This window comes from Heliangelus exortis, chromosome Z (assembly GCF_036169615.1).
Source record: "Heliangelus exortis chromosome Z, bHelExo1.hap1, whole genome shotgun sequence".
NCBI lineage: Eukaryota > Metazoa > Chordata > Aves > Apodiformes > Trochilidae > Heliangelus > Heliangelus exortis.
Window position 1 is genome coordinate 47400238 of NC_092454.1, and position 20281 is coordinate 47420518.

General features: G+C 40.5%; 2 protein-coding genes across 2 annotated transcripts in view; one reads left to right on the forward strand and one right to left on the reverse strand.

Annotated features, from left to right (window-relative positions):
• The window catches only part of MRPS27 (mitochondrial ribosomal protein S27), a 45806-nt gene extending 39239 nt beyond the window's left edge, over positions 1-6567 (forward strand). Inside the window, exons 10-11 of the mRNA XM_071731411.1 lie at positions 1146-1301; positions 6170-6567. Coding sequence (XP_071587512.1) covers positions 1146-1301; positions 6170-6409 — 396 coding nt within the window. The 3' untranslated portion in view covers positions 6410-6567. The remainder of the gene's footprint in view (positions 1-1145; positions 1302-6169) is intronic.
• Positions 6568-18583: 12016 nt separating this feature from the next.
• The window catches only part of MAP1B (microtubule associated protein 1B), a 65085-nt gene continuing 63387 nt past the window's right edge, over positions 18584-20281 (reverse strand). Inside the window, exons 6-7 of the mRNA XM_071731412.1 lie at positions 19644-19882; positions 18584-18957 (exon numbers count right to left, since the gene is read on the reverse strand). Of these exons, the coding sequence (XP_071587513.1) occupies positions 18802-18957; positions 19644-19882 (395 nt within the window). The 3' untranslated portion in view covers positions 18584-18801. The remainder of the gene's footprint in view (positions 18958-19643; positions 19883-20281) is intronic.

Below are 20281 nucleotides of genomic sequence, written 5' to 3' on the forward strand. Positions count from 1 at the left end.
TGTTTTTTTCAGTTGTCTGAAAAAGTCTCTAAAAGAGTATATGTATTTTCAAGCACATTATTATTTTGTCATGGTTCATTTCATCCTGTTTCAGTACTGGTAGTTTGAAGATTACATTTCATTGTCAAGAATGTTAATTCAAATAAGCCTAATTTTTATTCCTTTAGCATTATATATGAAAGCGTAAGTATTAAGAACTCTTTTGCTTTGAGAAGGCATCGCAGATTCAGAGGTTACAGAGAGCTATTTCATCCTGCTGGTAAGCATTCAGAATTAGCATTGATGGAAGGTTAACAGCTTTTTGCATTTGCAGAAGCTCAACTTTAAACTGCAGTCAATCTGCATGAAATAATTACAGCAGTAGCAGAATCCATACAGCAGTTCCATAGTTCCATCTTTTCTGGCAATAATACATACAGAACTAATCTTGGAGATGCTAATGCATTCTTTTGATACAACCACAGTTAAATTAGGAGAGGGTGATTCTCATACTACATCAAAAGACAAAAAAGCATGAAGAGAACAGAGACAGAAAAAAAAAACCCCAAAACCTAGTATCAGTATAATACATGCCTGCATGTCTATTTTTCCTGTTAAATCATCAAACTAAGTGATAGGAATGAATATTCTTGTTGCTGCTCAGGTGATTTCCCTATTTCTTTTCACCAAAGAGGTATTGAGATGATCTGTTAGAAATTATATTGTTCAAATATTGGATAGTAATACCTGAAATGAATCTGTGATTCTGTATCATGCTAGTGTTATTACCACTCTTGACTACCATTTAGTATTAGTGCTTATGGCCAGATACCAGGCCAAGAGGGAGCCATTAGAGTAATGTCTGACAGATTTGCAGATACCAGTTAGCATCTGAGTCATTGGGAGATTTACTGTTGACAGGGGATGGTGGTGGTGTTCTGTTGCAAAGATTTAATACCCAACCTCACAGTTCCCACATACAGTACAAAATTCTTCCAAGAGTAAGTCCTATTTCCTATTAGAATTTGCTTTTCTTTTTATCACACATTGAAGTAATCTCAAAATGCATGGTAACTCATGAAGTTGTTTGTAAGCTTGACACCAGTGTTACTCAGGTTTGTACAAACAAACTGTTTATGCTAACATTGACAAATGTGATTGCTCAGATTGATGCTCTGGAGAAGATTTTGCAGTCTGTTCTTGAAGCAAAACCTGGTCCAGAATCAGCTGAAGAAGTCAAGGAATTAAAGCAGAAGTCACAGTCCACAGAATCAGAAGAAACAGAGCAGTCTAAAGCACCTGAGTACTACAGCCGATTCAAGGTATCATTTATCTAAATATTCTAAGCTGTACTAGATAATATATACTAGAAAATATATGTGCTCTATTATAATGGGTAGTAGACTGGCAACAGTTCAGTGCATCAGGAGTCCTACCTAGCATTTTTTAACTTAACATCACCTTATCTGTGCACTTCTTCAAACAGGAAGCAGCAGCCTACAAAGGTAAATGCTCAAGGCCACTTGTCTTTTGGCTGTCTGCTGGGATTTTATTGTCACTTTTCATACATCAACACAATAAATTCAATCCTCTTTGCGAAAGTGGTGTGTCATTAGAGATCCATTATCTGACCTTGTGTGGGCTCTTGCTCATTAAAATAAATTGTAACAGGCATGAGACACTGCTGAATTTATTTTTCATTTGTGAATGTTGTGATTAAATAGAAATGCTGCATCCTGTACTTTCTGGGGAATTAAGTAGGGCTATATTGCCCTATATTTTATCTTTATGCCTTCATACTTATAATAACAATATGAAACACAAACAGTTGTTCATTAGGGCACAGCTCCATAATGAGTGCTTTTTATTTGATCATCTCATAGCTATTTAATGGACTCATTTTATTTTACCATCTCTGATTTATGCTGTGGTAAACAATTAAATACCCCAGGTTAAAACTACTCTGGCTTGTAGTTTCAAGAGCAGTACTCATTCTGCAGGCCATCAGTTTGCATTGTTGCTGTCCTGACCTTGGACAGTTGTTCCTAAGAAATTTCAGAAGTTAAAAGACTAGTATCATATGATTTCATCTTACATAGACTCACTTTTCCTTTCTTTAATTTTTATTCACCTAAATTATTTGCCACTAATCTATAGTGCTTTAACTTAGAACTTTTTAAAGTTTTTTTTTGTGATTAGTGAATGTTCAGCATGTGGTAATAAATGCCTGAATGTATTACAGTGAACTAGGTAAACAGCTGCCCTTTCGAGGAGTAAGTACAACATTTTTGTGAGTGTCATTTTCTATCTGCTATCTAGCTTTGCAGAAAGTCATGCAGAGTGCTCAAAATAAGGTCTAAATCACAGAATTACAGAGTAACAGGATTGTCACTCTTGTGAAAGACCTTTGAGATCATCTAGACTGACTATAACCTAACTCTTCCAAGACCAGTGCTTAAACCCTGTTCCCAAGCATCACATCTGTATGCCTTTTAAATACCTCCAGTGATGGTGATTCAACCACTCCTCTGGGCAATATGTTCCACTGAAGAAATTTCTTGTAATATTTTATCTAAACTCCCTGGTGCAACTTGACTCCATTTTCTCATGTCCTCTTGCTTGTTACTTGGAACAGGAGAGCGACCCCCATGCCTGCTACAACCTCTTTTCAGGTCAAGGTAGTGAATGATATAAAGTCTGCCCTCAGTCTCCTTTCCTCTAGGCTAAGCAGCTCCAGATCCTCCAGCTGCTCCTTGTAAGACTTATGCTTTAGACCCTTCACCAGCTTTATTGCCCTCCTCTGGACTTGCTTCAGCACCTCAATGTCCTTCTAGTGAGAAACCTAGAACACAGTACTTGAGGCATGGCCTCACCAGTGCTCAGTACAGAGGCACAATCCTTTTTCTTTCTGGCCACGCTATTTCTGATACAAGCCAGGATGCTGGTGGCCTTCTTTCCATCTGGGCACACTGCTGGATCATGTTTAGCCAGCTGTTGACTAGTACCTCCACGTCCTTCTCTGCCTGGCAGCTTTCTGGCCACTCTTCTCCAAGCCTGTAGCAATGGATGGGGTTGTTGTGACCCAAGTGCAGGACCTGATGCTTGACCTCATTGCATCTCATGCAATAGACCTCAGCCCATCATTCCAGCCTGCCCAGATCCCTCTGAGGGATCTGCCTTCAGGCAGATCAGCACACTCTCCCAACTTATCATCATCTGTAGTGTCAAACTGGGAACAAAATAGTGCCAACAGAATGTTTTTCTTCTCAGCTCAACCCTCCACAAGTTCCCTAATTAACTCCAGTTCAGGCATTCCCTGGTATGGCAGTGATTGCCTTGATTTGAGCAAACTGTGGTCCCGATGCTGAGCTCTAAAGCTCTCACCAGAAAAGCCTCAGTGTAAGAGTAGGCATCCAACCATAATGTATATGTAAATAAGCCACAATTTCTGATTGTCTGGATGAGAAAAGGAGCTCCCTGGATGCTTCAGCTAAACCTGAAAGAGCCCTCAGATTCCAACTCAAATCCATTCAGCCAATACCATCCAGTGTTCTGAGTTGAATCTCTGAACACTTTCCAGCATAATTCACAAGACAGAGAGCTTGACTGGAAGTCCACCCAAGTCTGAGGAAAGGTGGCAACTCTGAAGCAGCCTGGTGGTGTTGGTATTCACCCTGGGTGTCCCAGCATAGATTAACTGCCTCTCATGCAATGTAACCCCAACACAGGATTTGCACTTCTGCTGCTGAAAACACTTGGCTTGTGCTTTGTCCAGACCTGCATTAGCCTGCACTTCCCAGTCTTTATCCTTGTGCTCAAAACCAATTACTGCTTACGTCTCCTGCTTGCGTGGTTCTCATACACTTGGATGTGAGGGAAAGAGCATGTGGATTAGCTCCAGACATGCAGTTCCTGTGTAGAGCTTTTTCTTTATGGCTTTTATGCACACACTTGGACACCATGATCAATACCAGCCTTCAAAACAACCATTTGTGGAAGTACCTGAAAAAGCTGCAGCAGCCTAGCAGTTATGATATGAGAGGCAGCATGTCCTTCACTTCTAATGAAACAAACAGGACTTGTGGGCATTTGGCTCTTTACAGATAAAGCTTTCAGAGCTGTAGTTTTGACTCTTGGTCTGATACTGTCATTTGTGTTATAATTAACTGGTTTTAGATCCTGTATGCTGAGGCCTGATACTCAGTCCAGTGTTCCTCAGGCAGTTCCTTCCATCTGTGTCAGTGATCAGTGGACAAGCATTCATTACATAAATGCTGGGAACACCCTCCCTAACAGCAGTGTTCCATCTCTTAACTGTCTGACTGCAGAGCCCTGGAGACTGCTTGTATAAATAAATTACTTGGCAATTTAGGAGTGTGCCCTTTTGTTACCTGCAAGTCATAGAACCTGCTGCTTTCCTAAAGTAATTTTGCTAATGTATCACAGCAGAGCAGGATTCCAAGAGTTCAGTGGTACTGGTAATGGTTCAGGAGAGAAGTCTTGCTAATTTCCAGTGTGTTGTTTTTCTCTCATTCAATTTCATACTGCTTAGGTTCAGCACATAAACCCCTTTTTCAGAACATCCTTGGTAGTGGTTAGTAAGGAAAGTCTGAAGGACCGAGACCAGTTGTATTTCAACTGAGTATCTAACCTTTAAACATGAGTATAGTTGTCAAATTCCTTTCTCAGACCCATCCTGTTTGGTCTCTTCATGTTCCTCACTGATGCATTTTATACTTACTGACATCTCAAACAAAATTGAGATAATACACCTGAACATTGAGTTTGGTTTTAGTCCAATGGCTTCAAAGCCATTGGTTTTGTTTTCATTCTTTGTTATAAAATAAAAAACCAGAGAAAAATTCTCTAGCCCCTCAGACCTGCATCCCTGGCATTTTAGTCTTTAATCTTCTCTGTCCAGTTCAAACATCCAAAGATCTGACATAACTCAACAAAGCCTGCAGTTGTATTGGCTAAGGCAGAAAAATAGAGAGGTCTCAGAGGGGACATTGTAGCTTTCTGTGTATGAGGCAGGCAGAGCCTGAAGACAGAAGCTGAGCAGCAGTGCCATCACAGATTATTGCCAGCATGATCTGGGGTTAAGAGGAACACTGTGCTATAGCAGCACAGCACGTGAGCTTCCAGTGATAGCTGGAAGTGAAAGTCTCGATGTTTACGTGGCCCTGGAATTACCATTTTATTTGGAGGTGAATGATCCCCACATCTTTCCATGATCCTGCAATGCAAAACAGTAGGCTTTAGTCAGAGGACTGAAGAAAGAAGTATGTGCTTTCCTTTAGGACGTGTACTCACTAAACATTTCTGCAAGTGCTGGACTCAGTAAAATGTTTTATTTAAAAGAACATTCAGCAGAATGCATTGCTACTCAATGAGTGAGCAAGGAATAAACTGCCAGTGCCATGTAATTTTTCTCCCCTATTGACTCCCCCTTGGGTGTGTACCTGCACTTTTAAGGCAATTAATGAGACTGTTAGTGAGCCATGAGGCTAAAGATTCCAGAAAGACAGAAATAGTATCACTGGGTGATTCATCATCTTAAGTAAATCAACATTTTTATGCAGCATGACATGTAGAGAGGTAGACCTCAAGAAGCAAATGCTGCAGTTTCTCACTTAAGCTCTACTCTTGGACTCAGTGTACCATACCCCTGAAAAAAATACCCACTGCTTTAGTGCTGTTGTACATTCTGTGTGAGCCAAGTCAAGCCTCAGATCACAGCAACTGTTGGGAAGAAAAATCATGGGAATTACTTTAGTGAGAGCATTTAAAATTACATGCATCTGCTGCTAATGCAGGCAGTGGGGAGCAAATTGTTACATAGGTTTTGAGGTAAGATTGCATTGACTGGTCAGCTCATCTTTATTGATACCATTTAACTGATCTTTGAACAGTAATCTAAATTGTTAATGAAAATGAAACTTGATTGTTTTTAATTTTGTTTCTTAAAAAATAATATTCTAGAGCTTAGCATTTCAAGAAATGGTAACCAACTAGCACAGTCAAAACACTTTGCTGGGATGAAAGAGTTATGTGTCCTGTGTAGCTCAACTAACAGTTAGTTTCTAACAGGAATCTATTGGTTGTTATAAGGAAGCATTTTGTGACTGATGGTCTTTTGACTGATGTTCTCTCTGCTTCTCAGTCCTCACCAAATCCCTTTTTATGACAGGAGCTGTGCTCTAAGCTGCATTCACTTGGGAAGGTTGAATCTGAAAGCCTGTTAACCCTGACCACCCAGCTTGTCAAGGAAAAGCTGCCAGGATGTGAAGTGGAAGATATTGCAAAACATGAGCAGAAGCTAAAGCAATGGGAGGAAGAACAAGCAAATCTCATTGAGAGAGAGAGAGAGTCAAGAGAAAAGGCCAGGCAGGAAATGGAAGCTAGGAAGCTAGCGAAAGCATCGGCTTAGTACTGGAACTCAGAGACTGCCATCGTGGTGTGCATTCCTCTATCAGTGAACTGATGTGATCATCATTATTAGTATTTCACTTCAATTGTGCTGCAGATGTGACTATATGTGACTGATGTATGCAAATTAAACTTTTCCCATTTTGCCTGTTTCCTGAAGTAGAGTTATATGTGGTTTAGAAATCTTTATTTTGAATAAGATACATTTTCTTTCTACCATCAGACAGGCAGAGGGTGGGATGGAGACAACACAAAGGCATGAGAAGCAGTTTGCCTGTGATGAAAGGTGGAAGGAACAAAAGAAGAAGGAAGGATCTCAAACAAATTGTTTCAGTTGGGGTTTCTCACAGGAAAGAGTGCCTTGGCTACTCTGAACTTCAGAGACTAAGAGGATTAACATATATTGAATTATTTATTTTTTTTTCCCAACTCATTTGAAAAATTCAGGCTACAGGGAGCTGAAAGCCTAACTTTAGACTGCTTTTTAAGTGTTTCAGTTTAGTTAGTTAGCATTTGTACATGCACTCAGATGTGCCTTCCTTGTAAGGATGTTAAAAATTTCTGACTTTACTAATTCTACTCTGCTGTTTTTAGGGTCAGCAGAGAAATACGCATGGTTACTTCACCTTCGCGCACTGAGAAGCTTTATACTGTGGTGCAGTTTTCTTTTATACTCTGGGTGCTGTTTGATGAGATTTTTGGCCTAATTCCTTTCTTGTCTCAGCTGTGTACACAGTCCCCTGCTTCATTGTTCAGATTGGTAAAACAATGCAGCTGTTCACACAGAGCACAAGGAAACAGCAAGGAAGAAAGGGATCACAGTGCATTGTGGGGGGTTCAGCTTCCATCCCTGCTTACATTCCCTGTCACCACTGAATCTCATCAGCTGCAGCTACTGACTTTATGCTGCTCCTGGCTCCTTGAAATAAAGGAGATTAGAGTTACAGCCCTGCTCTCTTGCAGTTTGTTAGACCAGCAATAGTTTTCTCTCACTGTGCTGTACTGCAGGGTCTGATAAATATTTCCAGTTTTGCCATTCACCTGTCTAGTCTGAGAGTGACGAAACTCAACATCACAAACTCACTGTTGATCAGTGAGAACACTCTGCAGATCTGTTAGGTGAACTTAAGTGTAGGAAAACACCTTACATGCATACACCAAATAACTTTATTATTCCCAGCAAGCACACTCAGAGCCTGGATGGCTCTTTCACACCCAAGGCCTCCTCACTCCCATACTGCATTAAGAGAGTTCTTTCTCCAGGTAAGTGGATAAATTTGTGGCTTGGCCTATTGAACAAGCAGTGGAATTTCCTTGGCAACTTGTCTCAAGTCTTCTGAGGTCTTTTTCCACTCTCTGATTACAAGGAGATGTTAGGGAGCCTTAAGTGAGATTCAGTGGCTAAACACACACCTAAGAACAATTTCCTTAAAACTGGTGGCTTTAAAGACATCATCACTCCAAGTCCAGCCACAGGAGAACAGTGTCCCTTCCCAAGCACATGTTTCAGTTCTGTATTTTGGGGCATGGGTTGTGCTTCCCAAGGTTCATAGTCACTCCTGAATCCTGGTTGTTTTCTCATCTTCTTTATACAGAAACCACCTCTACACCACCACAGTTCTAAAACTTCCCTTGCTGACACATGTCCTCCAGCCACTGCGACTGCTGATCCTGTTGTTTGTGAGACATTGGCTAGGCAACAACAGGCACTTCCACATTTTTCCTTGTTTCTTGTTAGTATGTTTCTTGGCAGCACAAGGAGCCTGTTTCTGGCCCCCAGTCCCTCACCCTGCCTGGTAGACATGGCTGGCTGCTAATGCTAATTGAACTCCTGCAGCAAGCTGCCAGCTGCCATGTCCACCCACACCCCCTGTAGCTCTCTCACAGAACACACTTCACTTTCTCCACAACTAAGCCCCCGTTAGCAAGACTTACTGAGACTTAATGATTACAGAAATAGGAGAAAAAAAATCCTTCTCTAAGCTGAGTGGCCCAATAATGAATCTTACGGGTTGCCTCCTTCTGTTACTCCAGCCACTGTGGGTTTGAATGCTTTGAGCCTGGTCCAAAGCCTAAATTTAAGCAGTGCAGATTAAACATTTCTCTGCCTTTGCTTGGATCTTCTCCCAAACCCCCCTCTACACTCGGGAGATGGGTGTGGGGGCTGGGTGTGTTTCCCTGCCAAATGCTTTGTCGGCAGCAAAGCAGATTCCTGGGGTGAGAGGGACACCGAATGCAAGACCTGCTACAAAGGGTCCAGAGCTTTTGGACATAAGGATCCAAAAGTTATGCCAGGCCCATTCTTATGTGTCCCCTTGATACCCTGAATGAGAAACAACTTCTGACACTTCCACCAGCTGGGCCAGCTTAACACCAGGGCCCCTCTTCCCTCATCATGTTTCAGCCATGTGTTTCTCCATGGTCCACTAGCCTGCATCTTCTGACCACCTGAGGTCTCACCACTGCCTCCTTCAATAGCAACCAGCTGCTGCACCAGTGTTTTCTCACCTAGCAAATCCTCTCATTTCCCACAGTCCTACCTGCATCCTCTTGAAATCTCCAACAATCCCCATGGAGACTTATCCTTTGATTGCATTTTTCATCCCCTTCAAGTTCCTTCTATGTATCATGTACTTTACTTCTTCCGAGGAGGCTGTGTCTCTGTGCTGCACCTCCATCTAGGACTGCAGTCAGCCCCCAGCTCTGCACACAGCAAGCAGCCCAGGTACCAAGCACTTAGCATCCTGAGGTTTGAGGCCCCTTGGCACGCCAGAGTCTCAGGTGGTTGGAAACAAAAATTAGCAGCTGAAACTTGAGGGAGTGCAGTGTTCTGTGCTGTCCTATCTGCTCTCAGCAATGTCAAGAATGAAATAGACAAATTGTGAGGTGAGGTAATACACAAACCAATGCTGTTCAGGCGTGCACTCAGCTTCCTAAGGGAGTCACAGAAGGTGCCTGTGCACCACAAACAAAATATTAAAGAATATCAGCTAACTTAGGTTGTCTTCCCTGTTTCTCTTACTCTCACCCCAACAAACTTTAGGCTTGACCATTAACCCCCATGCATAAATTATGTTGCACACATGAACAAGCCTGTTCTTCAGCTGCTTGCTGAATTACTTTTAAAAAGAAGTTTGAAGAATACTCATAGCAACACCAAGGCGTGAAGTAGGGCTCCAGCTGGTCAAAAGGCTTTCTGTCCAGATATCCATGGCTTTGTGTGCCCCCTATGATAGCCACCACACACTGTGATGCAGCCAACTGCATGGAGAAGCAGGACAGAGAAGTAATACAGCAGTTTTTAATCGTCTGCTGCTTAAATCTGAGTTGTGGTGCTAAGAGAAGAACATGGATGTGTGTATATATGCATATAAAAACCAAAACAAAGCAAAATAAAAACTTGGGTACTCTACAAACATAAAAAAGAACTTCTGATTTCACCCAGTCCTGTACCCTGGTACTCATTTGATGTAAGATCACAACTTAATGAGCACTTCCTTACTAGGAGCCTCTGCTTCTTGCTGAACTGTTTCAGAAAGCTGCCTAGACCTTTTTATATGTGGATGCCACTGGAAAAATATTTCCAGGAGGGGACAGACAAAAATGTTTACTTGGTAGTAACACTATCTCCTGTTTTTGGATCGCCTCTCCTTAAATGTTCAGTCACAGGATTTTGTTGGTGCTACAGCTGTGATTTGGACTAAAGCTACTGCAGGTTCTGCCTTGTTAAGTATTTCTAAATCACAGGAGTACATCCTTCTCATTTTCTCATTAAAGATTTTGAATAATTTTCCTACTCACTATCCTGGTGTGTGTATAACTAAAAGCAGAGGAAAAACTCCCAATGCTAAAAGCAAGACATTTGCATGCACAGTGATGGAGCTGTGCATGCAAACAAGGTGTCCAGCTGCCCAAATTGTATCTGGCTGCATCAACACATATGGGACAGCATTGCACATGCGAGGCAGTGTTGGCATCTCTCCTTTGCTTCCCTAGGTGTAGGAGAGACCCTTCTCTCAACAACACTAGCCAAAAGAAACAGAAACCAGTACAAGCACAAAGCCTGATTGGTATGTTGGCATGAAATCAGCTACAGTTAAGGAAAAAACCAAGCATTTAAAAGGTTAAACCTCTTCCTGTTAATTTAAAAAGCAGCTTACCCAATTGAAATCCAAGACAGACACCAAATATGCTGCTGATTAAGCAAGCAAATACATAACCAATCCTCCCTCAAGTGTCACTAACAGAACACTTCCAGCAAAGCACTGAAGGTCATTATCCATTATTCACAAGAGGAAAATTACATATTTATTCCTTTGGAGCTCAAATAAATGTTGCCTGAAGCCTTGCACAGATGGCCCCTATTTATGGTAACAGCCAGCCTTGCCAAGATAAGCTGCTAGATATTCTCAGACCTAGTCAGACTCTATGTCCTACACACAGCTTCAAGCACCTGCTCATTCCCGCAGTGGCCTGTCACAGCTGCTTGCCTGCTTGTCCCAGGGCTCTCTGGTACCCCTAAAACTATGGGATGATGACCTACTCTGGTACAGATGAGGATGTGCTGGTGCAAGGAAGTGTTGGACCTGAGCAACCATCCCTGTGCAGCTATGATAGGCAGCAGACAGCTGTGGAACAAGCTAGCAAACATCCTGCCACCCCCAGGGTAGCTGGCATCATAGTGACAAGAGAATTGCTCTCTACTTCAAAGGATGCAAGATGTGGCCCAGGAAACAGCATTCAATTTTGCAAGTACTGCAGGTGGTTTTGCTGCCCTGTCTGTGTCAAAACTACAATTGAACCTTGCAAAATATCTTTCTAGTGAGTATTTGAGCACAGCTGTGGAAAGTAAGTTAAAGTTAAATTGACATTCCCAGAAATTTAATGATACAAAATGTTGAGATGAGGACAAGGAGCTTCTGTTGTAAAAGAGGAACTACTGTTATGTAAGTGGCAAAAAACTTGAACTTGGGACAGTGACTTTTCCTAAATAAAACTCTGGAGAGTGAAATGCAGGGCAAGAATCAGTGATAAAACATTAATTCAAGAGTAATTTAAGAAAACTGTGTCATCTATTCTGGGTTAATCTCCCTGTGGAAATACATGCATCTTTCAGTAATCATCAAGTTGCCACTGAACTCAGCTCTCAGTTGCATAATAGTAAGCCTGTTGCTGCTCTTAAACATTTCCACTCAGTGCATTCAAAATTGCAGGTGCCCCAGGCATAGAAATAGCATTAGACCCCAACTGACAAGCACATTAGATTATCAGTAGAAAATTCAGCTTTCAGTAATGTTTGTTTATTCCAAATCATTACAATTTCTCCCTTAAATGAATTGGGAAAGAAGATGTCAGGACTATTCTGGTTCTTACACATAGTCACTGCTGCTATAACTACACATATATATACATATGTAGGTATATATATAGATATATGTATATATATATATATAAATACACACACACACACACACACATATACATATATACATATAGAGTGTATATAAATACATATACATTCTAATCTCCTCCTGGAAGTCCTGGCTTGCATTCTGGGGGATTCGTATTAAGTATTGGTTCATTTTACTTGCAGCTCTCTAAGGAAGTAACACAGCTGGGCCAAGATAACATGAGGTTTGTAAAAGCTCAGTCAAAATTAGTTTCTAGACCTTAACAGGGTGTAAACTCAGTGTATAAAGGCATTGTTATGTGTACTTAGCTTTGTTCATATAAGTTCTACATATTTCACTTACCTTCTGGGTGTAATTCAGAAGCAGAGGTGACGGGCTGAGCTGCAGTATGGTGTGCAGATGATGTCAGAATTGTTTTGGCAGTGAAGCTAGCAGGAGATGCATCCAGCCAGCCTCCACTCCTGCCTTACCAGATGGAGGCTGGTAATGGTAGAGTGGTAGTGGTGGAACTGCAGAGACACAGCTACATCAAGTGGTAAGGATCTGTGTGAATGGAGCTCGTGCAGGTTGCTGCACCTGCTGATTTAGTTCTTTAGTTCTCAGTATTTAATTTTTCGTGGAAATGATGAGTGAGTCTGCAGCCAAAAGTAGCAGATCCCCTGGTGAGCTGAGGGCACTCAACGTATACTTAGCCTCTGATGGTTTTGGGCTGAATGTGAAATCACAGCATAACAGAGGACAACACACTTGCTAAAGTGGACTGGTGCGTCTGTGGGAGAGGAAAGTAGGGACCACAGCAGTAGGTAGTGGTCAAAAACTGTTTGCTGACTGAAGGACACAGGCAATGCTCATGTAGTGGAACTACTGTGAGCCCACAGACACCCTCTAGGAAGCCAAAGAGTTTTGCTGCAGTGCTGGGAATGAACTAGATCTATGAAGTGCCACCATGGCAAGAGACCCCTGGGCTTCTCTCTTCACCCTGTCCTAGGAACCATGAAAAGCAACAATTTCCTCCCAGCCAAAACCACTAGAGATCAGTATTGAACTTGTCTAGGATGCTGCAAGACAGAGCTCTCATTTTAGACAGACTGAAAAGGTATAATTTTATGGGCGTATAATTTTCCCATGACATTTGAAATATTTCATAAGCTGATGGAATTTGTTCATTAACAAAACTAGTGGAAATAAACCTTCCCAGCAATTGTGCTGAAGAAAGCATCTTACATTTGGAAGCAGGAAGCCAAATGCTACAGACCAGGCTGGCCTGTACCCATCCTGTGCAAATCCAAAACGTAATGTTGCAACTGCAGATGCATAGTTGCGGTTGAAGCCCGGCCTGGTCTATTTGGACAATTATTTAAATATATTTTAGGTGGCATCAGACTACTCTACCTCAACAGCTAAAAAAATCTTGGCATAGACATATGCAGGATTGTAACTGATGTATAAGATTTGCAGCAGCTGACTCCCCTCGGCTGATCTTTATTTTTCCCCACCGCACACAGCCCAATTCAAGCCAAGCACAGTATTTCTTATTAATGTCATTAGAAGTAACTAATGATCACTTAGACATTGGAGGCAGATAGGGGTGCACAAAAAAGACTGCTGTCTGAGGTTGAAGGAAATCCCACAGAGCCACTGTGTCTCCTGAGAGAGAGCACCCCTTGCTCCTCACTGACCCAGCCTTACCTGCTTTCATGTCATTACTGTCTCTGAGCTAAAAACTTAGGAATTGACCATTGCGCCTCACCTCAGCAGGCATCAGAGTGGCTGAAAGCCTGACATTACAGCATTCCTTTACCAGCATTGGAAGTAAAATCTGTTGTTTATATAGTAAAAAACTAAACTGGGTGTGCAACTTTCACAAGTGTTGTCCCCTTTCACCAGGATTACTGGGTGGTGGCTATCAGGAAGGGTCCATCTCCATTGGAGACAAGCTACGCACTCCTGTTACGCTCCAACAGCTTTGGAAAAGACCTCTTTTCCAAACCAGGGTGGGCTCAAAGTTTGATGCAACTTTATTTGGCATCAGCTCCAACACAGCCCCTGGAACTTAGAGTACTTACTGAAAATGAGGTATTTTCTTATACTGCTGAGGGATACAAAAATGAGAACAAAAAAAGAAGCCAAGTCATGGTATATCATGGTAATGTTTTACACCTCAAGAGATAAAAGTAATCTTCCACGTTAATTTTCCAGATTGGTTCTTACCTAGCATATAAATAACCACTGATCATTTGAGAAAAAAAATATACAGTAGGTAACCCTGACTGAAGGAAAAGGAAAACTTAAAAATACATAGATACACAAAGACAAGAAACATTTCAACACAACTTTGCCACTTTTGTATTTTATTGTGGAACTGAGTTTGTATCGTTTACATCAAATATCCTCAATGGAAGAGGGGATATTGCACACAAATATCATAAAAGCACTACATTACTTTCACTGGAAACTATTTTTCTACATTAGATATGACTGGATAGAATAGAAGTGATGCAGGATTATAAGACATAATACCATACACAGCTGCAGACTGACACAAACACCATTCAGAACAAGAGAGGAGATGTGTGAGGTGCTTCTCAAGCCAGCAACAAGACTGTTTCTTTCCATAGTTTGGAAGATAACGGCTGCATGCAAATGTGTGAAAGCATATTTCAGATTTCCTTTTTTATGGTTGTGATTACAGCCCAGTCTTGAAGAGGTAGCTCCTGCCATTTGGAGCTCCTAGCTAGTCTAGTGTGGAGAAGCTGTTTTTTTTTTTTTTTTTTTTTCTTTTTTTTCTCTGTATCTTTATGCCATTGTTTTATTTAATTACTTAATTTTTTAAATTTTTTTTTGTAAAGTCACAACGAACAGACTTGTTTTCTTATTTTATTTTAAATAGTAAACATTTTAAAACCAGGTGAATAATATAATTGCATTCTAAGAAATGCTTACCCCTAGTTGCTCTTAGTGTTTTGTTCAATTAAGTGAAAAGATGAAAGCTTACAGTTTCTTCCAAGTGTAAACATTATACTTTTGCCTTTTCTAATAAGTCCAGACCAACAAAATTCCTATTTTCTCAAAACATCATTACTGAGCAAGAACCTCTGGCGACAGATGAACAAAGAGAAGCATATGACAGAAATATCCCAAATGCACAGTAAGCGCTCTTTGGAGCTGACTTGCTTATGGTGGGAAAGATTGAAAATTCAATTAAGAAATTGATTAAATCTTAGTAAATGAGTACTGGAACTCTCCTAAAACGCATAAGCTATTGTAGACAATTAAAAAAGCACATTCATATACACAGTTATCTCCATTCACCACAGTATGTCAAGTAAGGGAAAAAAAATCAAAGTGATTTCTATGAAAGATGAAGTGAAAATAGAAGTCAATGAAGTCAGGCCCACCACAGGACTTTGAAGAGGCATGCAAGAGAAACCCTATTCAAGTTCAGGAGTGTGGTGGGATCCCCAAAGTTTAGTCTTCATTGAACTATATGAAACAGTATAGTAATAGCATAAGGATCATGACTGGGAATGCTATAATGGGTTAATTACCATCATTTAAATAGAGTGTCTTTTACACTCAGATATTGAATCTTTATAATTGGAGTAATCAATAGCAAACCATGCTCCTAAAAATCTATGCTGATCAACAGCACTCATCAGTAATGTACACAGTACATTTTGATGACTGTTACACTAAGCTAATTGTGTAGTACTAGGACTAGCACAGTTAGATTAGTTCCACAGGCAGGAAAGACATTAAGGGCAAGAGGAGCCAATGGAGGAGTTCATCTTTGTGTTGCACCCAGGCACTGTTGCCTTTTGAAAGGGAATGGATGGAACAGGCATTACAATACCTCAGACTAGCCAGACCATGTTTAATATTATTGTAGCAGCAACAAAATGAATGCACATTTTAAGATCTGCTGTAACTGTCTAATTATTGTTATTATTTAAAGTAAAACGAATACTTGAGCCATCACAACCTTGCTTGGGGAGACTTAAGGCTTGATTCCAATTTCATTTACAGTAGGATCAAATGACAGTAACTTCCCTGACTATAGTGAAATTTCTCCTGATTCATAGGAGTAAGTGGCATAAGTGAGATTAGTCTCAGGACCACTGCTGTACTTAAAACAGATTTTTTTTTTTACCAAAGCAGAGATAAAAACCACTTCAGATATTGTCAGAAAATCAGAAAATCTGTTCCTATACACTCAAAGAAGTTTGATATTGACCCACTTAAGAAAGTAGACAAAGCAGAAAGAATTGTATAAATAGAACTATTCTGCTAAGCATTTTGCCTTCTATAGGCTATGTATTACAAAAGCAATTTTAAGTGAATGATTTTGAGCCAGCAAACATGCTTGTTTCCACAGTACATTTCCATCTGCCTTTTGTGCCATAGTCATTCTGAGTTATTCTTAACGATTTAAAAGATATAGCAAAAAAAAAAAAAAAAAAAAAACCAAAAAAAACCCAGCATTGCTAGAGATACCTAAAAAACGAGAACAAAAAAAAAAAAAAAAAAACAAAAAACAGAGAAGACATTAAAAATAAATCAAAACCCCCAATAACTGACAAACAGTAATTCACAGCATTAAATGGGCCTTAGGAGCCCATATTTAAGGGATCCCAAAGCAGTATAAAAAAACCCTCATAAAAATCAGGAGTGCAAACATATACCTATTAAACAAAAATATCCTAACAATGTAAAATTGAAATAAATTATAAGTAAAGAAAATAAAATGAGGTCATATTGTGAAACTTAATACCAGGCATAATGGTGAATCATACAAACCAGAACATATCTCGATTCTGGAGGCCTTTACACCTTCTTTAAATTCAGACTTGCAAACCTTATACAATGTAGCACTGCTTTTTTGTATAGGCATAGAATTCCTAAGACTAAAAAAATCCTAATTGTCTTGAATCACAGAACAGGGATGTTGTTCCTCAGCAAGCATGCTAGTAGGAAAGGAAAGAAGGGAGGAGAGGAAGGAAGAAGTGAAAGGAAGAGTAGAAGGAAAAAAGAGGCAAGGAAGGGAGGAGGGAAGGAAGATGATGAGTAATAGAAGAGTAAAGAGAAGGAAAGGCAAAGTGAAAGGAAAAGTGAAAGGAAAAGGGAAAGGGAAGCGAGAGGAGAAGGGGGAGGTGAGAGGGGCAGGGGGCAGGGAGGCAGGGGAAGGGGCAGGGGAAGGGGCAGGGGAAGGGGCAGGGGAAGGGGCAGGGGAAGGGGCAGGGGAAGGGGCAGGGGAAGGGGCAGGGGAAGGGGCAGGGGAAGGGGCAGGGGAAGGGGCAGGGGAGAGGTGACTTACTTTAGCTTATTGCTTATTCTATCTTTTTTTTCAAGATCTTGTAAGGGTTGAGAATGTAGGTTACAGTCTTCTACATATCAGTCAATCAACTTTTCAAATCCTATTTTCTGTCATCATCAATTGATTAATTTTACTACCAGGATGTCTTTCCACACCCTATCCCCCAAAAGGTATTGGCAGTAGACTATTTCTAATAAATTTTAGCTCAATATCCCTTCTCACTAGAACCTTAAGCAACATTGTTTAGTTACCTTACAAAACTATTTAAAAAATGGCCTTCACCTGAAAAATTTTTCTTTGCATGTTCCTATAAATGAAAACATTTGTTAAAAGTTTGTCTATTAAAAGTTCACACAACATTAGAAGAAAGGTTTCTATACATTTATTCCCATATTCACTCTTAAATTAAACAAAAAAAATAAGGTAAGACAAAGGAAGGCTGAATACTGTACAGGCTCACAGGTAATCTTTTTTATCACTCTGAATGTTTCTCTAAGTTTTGTAACTCTGATACTGGACACCACTTCAATCTTATTTTCACAGTACAAAAGAAACTTCCAAGAAAATGCTCATCTTGCCTTGCTGAGCTGTCCAGGTGCATCAGTGAAGTGTTCACATAACTCACATATGTAATTCATAGCACCAAGCTGTTTGACCAGTCAGATAGGTTTCTAGTACCACACTTGCACACTCATACTTCTTTACTGGTGTAACTATGATCCTGCACAGATGTTTTATAAATCTGCTGTCTCGACATTAAAAAATAAGTGCATCAAGTTTCTTTGTACATTCACATCACTTTCTAAGGCAAATTGTCTACTGAGTGTACTTCCAACTGCTTTGGTATTTTGCTTCATTTAATTGACAGTGGACATGGGTGTTCAAGCATGTGGACTGGTCAGTTCTGGCTGGAATGAGTGGCCTTTCACTGGGATCATGCCTTAGACCAACAATTCTACATGTTGAAAGAAAGCTTTTAGATTTCTGGGTTGGGTGCAGACTGCGTGCATATTTGGCCTATGATTGTTATGGTATGTCAGTATGCAGAGCTCAAATTAAAGTGGAAAACTGTTGGACACAAGTACTGGTTATAAGTCCCTTCCTAGACACATTCTGTTTCTTTTTATTTTCCAGCTACCTAAATTCTGTATAAAAAGTATCCCCTTGCAATAGCTCAGATTGATACAAGTTTAAAAGTTCATTTTAGTGTGAGAGCATAAGCAGACTACAGTAAGCGATACATCTATTGCCATGAGAATAATGCAGATCTAATTATTTATTAGTTTCTCCTCCTACCTCTCTCTATTTTTCTCTCTCTGAGTTTCTTTAGAGGGCAAATGCTTCCACCTGGCAGAAGTCAGGGCTGCTAGTACATGGTTTCCAAACGTTCAGAGGAGATGAAACTGGATCTTTTTTTTTTTTTCCTTTTTTTTTCTTTTTTTTTTTTTCTCAGTAATTTGAACTCTACTATGGGAATGCTGTTAATTCCCCTAGCAATCAGCAAAGACTTAAAAATATTAGTGACTTGCATCACCATGACACAGTATAGCATTTGGCAGGTATATAGTTCAGCAGTTGAAATAGATGGATTGAATTTTTAGAAAAGGTGTTTTCAAACTGAAGAATTTCTGGAAACAAAGTTTAATCTTGTGATGCGTAGCCTCGTTCTTACAATTCGATCTTGCATGCAGGAAAAGATTCATCTTGCATAACAACGGTGCTGCTGCTTGCCAAAACCATGATATTGAGGTCCTGCTGTTTCTCATGGGTCTCTTGGTACCACTCCCTCATCACTTCTGAGTCATGGGTTGGTATCAGGGTCACCTGCAGCACAAAACAAGAGAAGTCCTGAAGAACAGACAACAGGAACAGCTGATAGTAAAAACATTTGCAAGAAACCCCAGCCAACATATGTTTCCCTTTTGAAGAGACCGGGTCTTTATGCAATAAATACTTGAATAAATGTCTGAATAAGAAGAAATAAATAAACACAAAGGTAATGTAAAATAACTGCAAAGAAGTAATTTATCAAAAGAAAACCTTGGTTTTGTAAAGTGCTGACATGCACTGACAGCTCTTCAGATTGTGCCTGAATATTTTGGTTACTGACTGACCACAATGGAAAGGCACATGGAGTTTGTATGTGATTATCATACAAATCATGAAACACTGACTTTTCTTTCCTACTTACAAACTGCAACATTGCCAAACTTTGATTATATATGGTATCACAGGAAGATGAAAGATCAAAATGGCCCTGAAAACCAGCTCCCAGCTGCTTTATTCACCAGGAACAGCTCAGAAGGGCCAGAAAAGGGGGATCAGTTGAGTGCAGTGGAGCTCTGTGCAGCACCCAAGTGTCCTCTCACATCATCAGTGAAACAAGGTGCCCAGCCTGAGCACCCCACTCCTGGGCAGGTGTCCTCCTACTCCAGAGGTGCTTTGGCTTCCCGTAGTTGCTTCCCAGAGAAGGTTAAATTTCCAGGTAGAGAGAGAAATGAAGAGCCTACCTGCATGTTACTCTCCCACTGTGCCTTGCCCTCCAGCAAGGAGTCCAGGACAGCCCTGCTTGGCTCCTCAGCTGCAGAATCATTCCCGCTCACCACGTAGTAGGATGACCTCACCCTCTTGAAAAACTCAACATCAACATTCTTGCTATTGCTGTGGTTAGGAATGTACACCAGATCCAAATACACTGGAGGTCCTGGAGGCACTGCTGTGGATTTTGCCACCTTAGTATTCCCGGGTCCTTTGGAAATCAAACAACAAAAGAATATGTCACAAGCTGGTTAAGAATGTGCATTTATTAATTATTTTTATAGCTACTGAGATGAGATGTGTCCAATTATGGCGTTGCCTTCCTACATCTACAAAATTTTCCAGCTTTGTTGTATCCCAGTTACAATTGCAATGGGAGGAAAAATCTGAATAACTAACTATGTAATACAATAAAACCTCATTACCACAACACCAGCAATTGACTGAACCTTTCACAGTAATATACTACTATTACCCAACAATTACTACACAGGGCTGTGACAACTAAATTGCCGTTCAATAAAAATGGTATTGTTTTCCAGGTTAGTAAGTACAGCTTTTTTAGAGTCATGCATGCACATGAGTATATACATAAGTACACTCTGTCTAG